Genomic DNA, 10,321 nt, shown 5'->3' on the forward strand with positions numbered 1-10,321 from the left:
CGTGACTGAATATAGACCGGGAAAATAAACAATACACAACCGCACAGCCTACAGGAGGAAGCAATGAGGCAGTTCTTTTCTCCCACTGTCCCTCACATCACTTCTGAATAACGTGCTTCCAGCCTCTGGCAGATAATGTCAGACTTCGCTTTGACAATCATCTTGTCAGAAAGCCTAGCGGTACTCCAGTCATCAGTCTGTTGTGTAAATAGCTTTTGGTCAGGGATGTCAGGTACGCTGCAGTCCCAGTGGTCCAAGAGAATAATGGGAAGCAGTTGTTGAAATGACTCCCTTACTGACTCCCGTCTTGTTTTCTTGTATGTTCTCTACAGTAAGTGTGGTTCGTACCCTCCTGAAAGCTGCCTCTTCAGTTTAATCGGCAACGTGGGGGCTTTTATGGGTGAGTCATTCACTAGTTTGTTACGAAGAGCAGCAGCCGGACTTGTAGGACTACTGCATCAGAGAGCTGGACCATTCTTGCTGCTATTCCGAATCGGTTATTATTCCCACCACTTTGGGACAGGGGCTTGGACTTAAAACTGGGCGGTCTGCTCAGCGGTCTTCGTGCTCCTCAATAACGCCATCGCAGTCAAAAATTAGCTTTCGGTCTTTAGTCCCGGATTCGAAAGGCAAAGGTCGCAGCTTCGGGGCCATTCAGTTCGACATCGCGTTTTACAGCACGTTGTGTCCGCCCTGCTCATCAAAACCAGCCATCTATTCTTACCCCATTTCCCAGCACTTGGCCTGTAGCCTCATACACTCTGGAGTTGCAAGAGTGCATCTACCTATTCGGTAAATGTCTCGAGGCTTACGATTTCCAGACACTCGCCACTCGCTCGGGAGAATGTTTTTCCCTTCAATCTCCTCTGACCTCACCTTCCATCTATGTCCCTTTGTCAATCTGCGTGGCTAGAAGGTAAAGATCCCAGCCAATCTAGCCTCTCCTCACAACTGAATCGCTCCGTCCCAGCCACATCCTGGTGAATCTCCTCTGCACCCCCTGCAGTGTAAGATAGTGCAGTGTCCCGAACTGCACACAGTACCCCAGCCGTGGCCTTACAAACGTTGTACACAGCTCCATCTTAACCTTTGTATTCAATGCCGGCACTAATAAATGCAAGTATCCCATATGTCTCCTTAACCACTTCCATCGGGAAGGACAAGGGGCAGCAGGTACATGGGAACACCCACCCCGCTGCAAGTTCCCCTCCGAGCCCCTCACCGTCCCAACTCGGAAATATATCGGCCGTTCCTTCAGTGCCGCTGGGTCCAACTACCTTTAAGGATCTGTGGACATGCCCACCAAGATCCCACTGACCAAGGATCCCCCATTCATTGTGTACTCTCTCTAATCCCAACTCGGTCTTCTCTTAGTCAATCCTCCCTCCACGTCCAAACACTACCCCAGCAACCGTGCATCTTATCAGAAGCCTTTCGGAAATTCAAAGATATTACGTTTGCTCGTTCTCGTTTTTGCCTTCCACATTGTGGAGAAAGGTCTGTAGTTCAGGTCAGTCAATAGCTATCCCCTCATGTATGGGGAGGAAGCGATATTGGATCTTGTGGTTTCAGACTGCGTTGCCCCAGAGCCTTCCCCGAGATTGCTGTTAACCTGAGTCTCAGATTGGATGTTTCCAGGTTCGTGGTCTTGCTTTTCACATAGTCTGAGAGATGCGCAGCACATAAACAGACCCTTCGGTCCAACACTTCCATGCTGACCAGATATCTTCAATTAATCTAGTCCCATTTGTCAGCACTTGGCCCATATTCCTCTCAACCCTTGCTGTCCATGTTTCCATCTTGATGCCTTTTAAATGTTACAGTTGTACCAGAAGTTGAATTAAGAAGTTTTGTTGGAAGCAGAATATAGGGATCTTTACTATGTATCTAACCCCGTGCTGTCCCTGTCCTGGGAGTGTTTGATGGGGGGGGGGGGCAGTAGTGCAGAGGGAGCTGTAATCTGTACATGCACTGCCAGGTGTATATGTTTGATGGGTGACTTTCCAGGACTTTGTCGAGGGGGGCTGTAATCTGTATATGTCCAAAACCAGAATCCTATATTCAGTTCTGGTCACCTCATTCCAGGGAGGATGTGGAAGCTTTAGAGAGGGTGCGGGGGAGATTTCCCAGGATGCTGCCGGGACTGGAGGGCAGGTCGTATGAAGGAAGGTTGAGGGAGCTAGGGCTTTTCTCATTGGAGTGAAGAGGGATGAGAGGTGGACAAGATGGTGAGAGGCTAGAGACTTTTCCTGGGGTCGAAGTGGGTATCACAAGGGGGGCATAATGTTAAGTTAATTGGAGGAAGGTTTAGTGGAGATGTAGGTTCTTTACTCGAGAGTGGTGGGTGTGTGGAATGCACTGCCAGCAGTAGTGGTAGAGGCAGATACTTTCGGGACCTTTAAGCCTATCTTGGGTAGGCCCGTGGAAGTTGGTACAATGAAGGGTATGTCGGTTAGTCTGATCTTTAGAGTAGGATAAACAGCCAGCACAACATTGAAGGCCAAAGGACCTGGACTGTCCTTTGTTCTGGTGGCTATAACCTGATGACCAGAGAGACCTATTGCAAATTGACACTGCTCAGGCTGAGGTGACACCACACACAGAAAAGAAACACCGAAGAAACCGCGTTTAGGTGAAGGAGCTGTTTCCGTCTCGGGGCGGGGTTGGCTGTGAACACGGCCTGATGGGAACTGGCTTGCCTGCTGCCCTTACTGATGGTCACTTGTCTGTCTTCTTTCCATCCAGTGGTGGTGATCTGTGTCCTCCGCTACGGTCAGATTCTGGAGCGATGCCGCCCCACGTGGATCAACACAGGTGCCCTGGTCACCGGCTGCATCAACGCAGTCGGGCTGATCATGGTTGGAAATTTCCAAGTAAGGCCGCCTGTTTTTTAAAAAAAAAAATCTTTGCTTCCCTTCGCCCCGAGTGACAAATGTTTGTTCTCTGGCTGAAACTTTACAGAACGCGGGAGACATTGGCAGACCGCCAGTGAGAGATCAGGTGCGGACGTGTTTATAACACTTGCACGCCCCAAATATTATTCAATTATGTTCCTGCTACATTCCGTTCCTGTGCTCGGTCATTATGTAAACTGCACATCTGCCTCCTTTCTACTTAGCGAGACCCTCATCCTTGCAAACTGCAGTGGGTGCCTTGCTCTCGAACCGGCACATTTCTCAGCAAAACGCTCACAATTCCTTTGCGCTCAGCGTTTGTGCTGTGAGACATTGGAGGTGGGGGGGGAGCCTTCCGATATCCGGGGTCTGCACATCCCTGGGATGATGGAGATACAGAACCTTGTGCGACACACACTCCAGTTGCAATTGCGGCTCCTGACCCTTCCAGTGAGAATATGGGATGGCTGATTTTTTAAAAAGAAAAGGGACTTTTCTTTTGTAGAAGGAATCAAGTCCAGAAAAGTAGGAGCCTCCATCTTGTAAATGAGGTCAAAAGGCAGCATTTTATCCCCTTCCAATGAGAAGCTGTAAATAAAGATTGCTGAAAGGGTACCAGTCAGGATTAATCATTACATTACATTACAGTGTGGAAACAGGCCCTTCGGCCCAACAAGTCCACACCGCCCCACCCATGCCCCTTCATTTACCCCTTACCTAACACTACGGGCAATTTAGCACGGCCAATTCACCCTAACCTGCACATCCCTGAGCACTATGGGTAATTTAGCACGGCCAATTCACCCTAACCTGCACATCCCTGAGCACTATGGGTAATTTAGCATGGCCAATTCACCCTAACCTGCACATCCCTGAGCACTATGGGTAATTTAGCATGGCCAATTCACCCTAACCTGCACATCCCTGAGCACTATGGGTAATTTAGCACGGCCAATTCACCCTAACCTGCACATCCCTGAGCACTATGGGTAATTTATCATGGCCAATCCACCCTAACCTGCACATCCCTGAGCACTATGGGTAATTTATCATGGCCAATCCACCCTAACCTGCACACCTTTGGACTGTAGGAGGAAACCAGAGCACCCGGAGGAAACCCACGCAGACACGGGGAGAACATGCAAACTCCACACAGTCAGTCGCCTGAGGCAGGAATTGAACCCAGGTCTCTGACACTGTGAGGCAGCAGTGCTAACCACTGTGCCACCGTGCCGCCCCCTAACTGCAGTTCAGTGTTGCCACCCCTTGTTTTAGCAATGTTTCAGCTCTAACCCTTTGAAGTTTGTCGACGTGGCTGGCTGGGCCAGCGTTTATTGTCTGTTAACAGTTAGCCACGTTGCTGAGAGTTATGTGTAGGCTAGAATGGGTAAGGATGGCTGATTTCCTTCCCTAAAGGACATGAGTGAACCAGGCAGGTTTTTACATCAAGCAGCAGTGGTTGGCATTAGTCCAGCTTTTTCCTGAATTCACATTTCATTAGCTCCTAGCGGTGGAGTTTGATCTCATGTTCCCACAGATTGCCAGTCCAGTGACATTACCACTACACTGCCACCTCTCTCCAATACAGCTGCACGGTGGCACAGTGGTTAGCACTGCTGCCTCACAGCACCAGACACCCGGGTTCAATTCCAACCTTGGGCGACTGACTGTGTGGAGTTTGCACATTCTCCCCGTGTCTGCGTGAGTTTCCTCTGGATGCTCCGGTTTCCTCCCACAATCCAAAAACGTGCAGGTTAGGTGAATTGGCCGTGCTAAATTGCCCATAGTGTTAGGTAAAGGGGTAAATGTAGGGCAATGGGTCTGGGTGGGTTGCGCTTCGGAGGGTCGGTGTGGACTTGTTGGGCCGAAGGGCCTGTTTCCACACTCTAATCTAATCTACTCTTGAAACGGGCAACCCAACACTAATTCATCACAACAATCGCCATCCAAAAGATCGTCTTAATTCAATTTTATTCTTAAGTTCAAGTTTGTTTTAGACAGTGCGTTCTCTGACAAATTATAGTAAAAAGATGGAATGCACTAATTTGGGGTTAGCTCTCGTTTAATTACTTGTCCATTGATGTGCCAATCAAGTCCGTGAATCTTGCATTTGCAAACGATGCATTCTGCCAGCCTCACTTGGCACTTTGACGAAATATTTTGTTCAGAGATGTTGATTTTTTTTAATATTTGCAGCTCCCTGTAGTTTTTATTTTGGGTCGATCTAATCAGCTGAAGAAACTTTGTCAAAATAAAAATGTTGCCAAACCCTGCTCTGCACCAACAATGTAAGTTCTTTGCCATCCTTTCCTTTGCAATCCTTTCTCCTGAAGCTGCTGACTCCTTGCTAGATCTCCAGATTCCTCAGATTTTATCTCGTATCCACGAGACTGGGCCCTTCTCATTAAGAACATAGAACAGAGCACAGGAACAGGCCCTTGGTCTATATCTCCTCCCCCCCCCCCCCCCCCCCCCCCCATTCCTTTTGCATATTCATCTGCTGATAAAGTCCCTGAAACACCCCTCCTGTATCTGATTCCTCCACCGTCCCTGGTAGCGCGTTCCCCACTCCGAACACACTCCATGCTTTTAAAACAAAGCCTACCCTTCACCTTAAATGTATGCCTTTTCGTATGAGACGTTTCAACTCTGGGAGGGGAAAGACTCTGACCCTGTCCGTGCATCTCATAATTTTTGTCGACTCTTATCAAGTCTTCCCTCAGCTCCAGAGAAAACAGCCCGCGTTTTTCTAGCCTCTCCTTATAGCTCATAACCCTCTAATCCAGGCAGGATCCCAGTCGTCTGCACCCTCTCCACGTCCTCCCTGTAGTGTGGTTCAGATATTCAATGTGATATCTAAAATACAGTGTTCTGAGGACGCCATTTTATGTATTGACAACGCAGGCTGAGCATTGTGCCTAATTGCCCCTTGCGAAGGTGACGGTGACCCTTGGATCAGCCGCAGTCCGTGTGGGTTGAATTTTCCAGTTGAACAGGCTCCTTTTCGATCATGGTTCATGCGATCGTTGCAGCCCTTGGAGTGGGCTTCGTGCTTCAAGCTGTGTTCCTGTTTCCCCAGGTTGACCATGTCAAAAGCTTGCATTACATCGGTGCCGGAGTGGCCTTCCCTGCAGGAATGGTCTTTGTCTGCCTCCAGTGCATCCTGACCTACAAAGTGGCGATATCCCTTCTGGATCACTGGATAGGCCACATCAGGGCTATCCTCACCATCTTGGCCTTAATCTCTCTCGTCCTCAGTATCCTTACGTCCAGTCCATCCGCTCAAATGGGTGCTGCGTGACATACAACGGTGGGCTTTAACGCGTGCGGATCTTTGCTGCTGGTGAGTTGGCCCTTTAGGGCTGGGGTCCTCAGTCATTTATCATTTTTGCCTTTGTGGCTCAGACCTTTTGAGTCTAGCAGTTGGGAAGTTATGCTGAGGTTCTAGAGGGCGTTGGTGAGACCACTCCGAGAGGACTTTGTCCACTTCTGGCCATCCTGTTTTGGGAATGATATCATCAAGCTGGAGAGGGTTTCAGAAGAGATTTACCAGGATGTTGCCGGGAAGAGAGGGATCTGTGTGTTACAAGGCGAGGCAGGAGGTTGAGCAGTGACGTTATAGAGATTCAGAACATACATAAGGTGAATGGCAGCTGTCTTTTCCCTAGGGTGGGGGGATTTCAAGGCAAGGGGGCATATTTTAAGGTGAGAGTCATAGAGATGTACAGCACGGAAACAGACCCTTCGGTCCAACCCGTCCATGCTGACCCAGATATCCCAACCCAATCTAGTCCCACCTGCCAGCACCCGGCCCATATCCCTCCAAACCCTTCCTATTCATATACCCATCCAGATGCCTCTTAAATGTTGTCATTGTACCAGCCTCCACCACATCCTCTGGCAGCTCATTCCATACACGTACCACCCTCTACGTGAAAAGGTTGCCCCTTAGGTCTCTTTTATAACTTTCCCCTCTCACCCTGAACCTATGCCCCTCTAGTTCTGGACTCCCCAATCCCAGGGAAAAGACTTTGTCCATTTATCCTATCCATGCCCCTCATGATTTTGTAAACCTCTTTAAGGTTACTCCTCAGCCTCCGACACTCCAGGGAAAACAACCCCAGCCTGTTCAGCCTCTCCCTGTAGCTCAAACCCTCCAATCCTGGCAACATCCTTGTAAATCTTTTCTGAACCCTTTCAAGTTTCACAACATCTTTCCGATAGGAAGGAGACCAGAATTGCACGCAATATTCCAACAGTGGCCTAACCAATGTCCTGTACAGCCACAACATGACCTCCCAACTCCTGTACTCAATACTCTGACCAATAAAGGAAAGCATACCAAACGCTGCCTTCACTATCCTATCTACCTGCAACTCCACTTTCAAGGAGCTATGAACCTGCACTCCAAGGTCTCTTTGTTCAGCAACACTCCCCAGGACCTTACCATTAAGTGTATAAGTCCTGCTAAGATTTGCGGAAAAGGATTTTAAAAAAAGACATAAGGGGCAATTTTTTTTTTAAACAGAGTGGTTCGTGTGTGGAATGAACTTCCTGAGGAAGAGGTGGCTGTGGGGACAGTTGCAACGTTTGGATAAATACATGAATAAGAAATGTTTGGAGGGATGTGGGCCGGAGCAGGCAGGTGGGGCTAGTTTAGTTTGGGAATGTGGTCAGCACGGACTAGTTGGAGCGAAGGGTCTGTTTCCCTGCTCCATGACTGTGGGGCCCTCGCCAGCGACATTGTCTGGCGGAGCAGACACTCCGATGGCGTCAGTCCGGTTCCCAGGCCACTGTAAAAGTGCGCCAGCAGCGCTCCCGCTGCCACCGAGCTGATTGAAAGCTCCGAGGTCTGACTGGTGTAGCCTGCGACATGGTCGTTGTAACGGCAAGCGGGATCCTAACCGGGTCTGTGGCGCTGAGCTGGTCTCTCTGCAAGGTGGCGACCCCCCTTCTGGATCACTGGGTAGGCCGCACCCCTCTCGTCCTCCGTATCCGTCCTTCCCAGTCCAACTGCACAAATCTGCGCTGCATGCCGAACGGCGGTGGGCCTAATGCATGCGGTTCTTTGCTTCGGGCCCGTTTGTAACCCTTCTGCTTGAAAATCAGCAGCTTTTGGGAGAGAGGTGGGAGGCAAAGGAGAGGTGGGGGGTAAGCCTGTCTTAGAAGCCACTGTCGTGAGGAGCTTCCACTGTGTGCGACCAAAATTCTCTTCAGTTTCTCAGGCTTGTTTTGCTGAGCTCCCACACAAGTCCCCTTTCGAGAACAACGCTGGTGCAGACTGGTATCCCACCTTTACCCATCGTCTACCCCCTTCATACTTGCTGGCGTAGTGGCTCAGCGCTGTCTCGCCACACCAGGAGCCTGGGATCAGTTCCACCCTCAGGCGACTGTCTGGGTGGAATACGTACTCCCCTCCCCCCCCCCCCCCCCCCCCCCCCCAAGTCTGCGTGGGTTTTCTCCTACAGTCCAAGGATATGCAGGTTACAGTGGATTGGCCATGAGAAAATTGCCCTGTGGTGTCCAGGGTAGGTGGCTCAGCCACAGGAATTGTGGGGTTATGGTGGGATGGCTCTTTGGAGGGTCAGTGTGGAGCAGATGGGCCAAACGGCCTGCCCCCACACTGTAGGGATTCAACTGCTTCCAATCCGAGGGATTTTCCAGGCAGAGTGGGAGGTGGTTCCTCGGCAGGGTAACAGTGGCGTCAGTCTGTCAAACATGGGGAAAGGTGAGCTGCAGCCGGCTGAATTTGATTGGGATCAAAGTATTTCTGGCTGGGTTGCTTAGCAGACTCGAGTGGGCCAGGGATTTTACTGATTCAGTCGCCAGTTTAAGGTAAAACAACAGGACAAGCTTCCCACCTGGTATTAAAGCACTCGGGGAACTTATAATTCCCACACGTGCTCCCACAAAGCAGCAGACCACAAGCCAAAACAAACCTTAAAATAGAGGAACCCGTTGGTTGAGGTTCATTTATATTTCTTGAGGGCAAGTGGACTTGCAAGCTGTTCCAAAGATAGGCCAGACAGCAAGCCACACTTTTTTTTTTCCTTCTTCCCCCTTTCACGGGAGACTGCTCCAGTGACGAACGGAGAGAAAAGCATATTCGGAGCTGTTTTCGGTTTCCAGGTTATGAGCAAACCCCTCCCCTCCGACCCGATTGAAGAGTCCTCCTCATACCCACAGCAGGCCTTCCCACCCAGTGTGTTGGCCCGGTTTGGGAACCGGGAGTCATACAGCACGGACCAACTCGTCCGCGTCCCCAAACTAAACTCGTCCCACCCTGCCCGCGTTTGGCCCGTACCCCTTCAAACCTTTCCCATTCATGTACTCACCCAAATGTTCATTAAACTGTACCCACATCCACCACTTACTCTGGAAGTTCATTCCATATACAATCGATGTAAAACAGTTGCCCCTCATGTCCGTTTTAAATCTTTCTCTTAAAAGGATCCCCCCCCCCCCCCCCCCCTCCTAGTTTTGAACTCCTCCACCTGGGGAAAAGACCCTTGGCCATTCACCTTACCTGTGCCCCTCGTGATTTTATAAACCTCAATATGATCACCCCTCAACCTCCCATGCTCCAGTTTTTCTTAACAAAAAAAGTCCCAGCCCGTTTTTATAACTCAACGCCTCCATTTCCGGCAACATCCCTGGGAAATCCTTTCTGAAGCCTCTCCAGATTTATCATATCCTTCCTACAGCAGTGGGAGCAGAACTGCGCACAGTAATGCAGAAGAGGCCGGCCTCACCAATATCCTGTACAACCTCAACACGACGTCCCGGTACCCAAAGGTCTGAGCAATAAAGGCAAGCGTGTCAAACGCCGTCTTAACCAGCCTGTGATGCAAACTTCAAAGGATTATATACCTGGACCCTGAGGTCTTTCTGTTGTACAACATTATCCCAAGGCCCTACAGTTAATTGTATAAGTCCTGTCCTTGTGTGGGGTATACCAAAATGGCGGTCCCTCGCATTTCTCCAAATTAAACTCCATCTGCCACTCCTCAGCCTGTCGACTCCACTGATCAGGATCATTCCGTTACCTCAGGTTACCAATCTTGGGGCCATCTGCAAACGTACTAACCAGTCAGCGAGCATTTCGAAGCTGCAGTCTGTATTCCCACTATTAACTTTGCACGAAGTGTTGCTCATCTGCTGTGGCTTAGTGTAGGTAGTTAGGTCCATGCCTGAGTTCACCGGGGGTCCCGGTTCAAGCACTCCCCACCCCGGCCAGAAGGTGGAAATCTGTGCTGGTGTTCCACTGCAGCACTGAGGGACTGCTGCACTGTCTGATGGGATATTAAGCTGAGACCCACCCCTCTGTTGTAAAAGATCCCACTCGCTATGTTCTGAGGAAGAGCAAGAAGGATTTATCCCCCAGTGTGCTGGCCAATATGTATCCCTCGATCCACATCTGAAGGTGA

At 50.0% G+C, this 10,321-nt stretch overlaps 1 protein-coding gene across 2 annotated transcripts in view; it reads left to right on the forward strand.

Annotated features, from left to right (window-relative positions):
* LOC140459782 (transmembrane protein 150A-like) overlaps window positions 1–10,321 on the forward strand; it is a 35,761-nt gene that overhangs the window by 15,882 nt on the left and 9,558 nt on the right. For both annotated transcript variants that reach the window (XR_011953864.1, XM_072554303.1), the window contains exons 4-6: window positions 333–400; window positions 2,746–2,873; window positions 5,974–6,151. Coding sequence is in view for 1 of the 2 variants with exons in the window: in XM_072554303.1 (XP_072410404.1) it covers window positions 333–400; window positions 2,746–2,873; window positions 5,974–6,151 (374 nt within the window). In the remaining variant the exon portion in view is untranslated. The remainder of the gene's footprint in view (window positions 1–332; window positions 401–2,745; window positions 2,874–5,973; window positions 6,152–10,321) is intronic.

The sequence above is a fragment of the Chiloscyllium punctatum genome, chromosome 35 (assembly GCF_047496795.1).
Source record: "Chiloscyllium punctatum isolate Juve2018m chromosome 35, sChiPun1.3, whole genome shotgun sequence".
NCBI classification, from domain to species: Eukaryota; Metazoa; Chordata; class Chondrichthyes; order Orectolobiformes; family Hemiscylliidae; genus Chiloscyllium; species Chiloscyllium punctatum.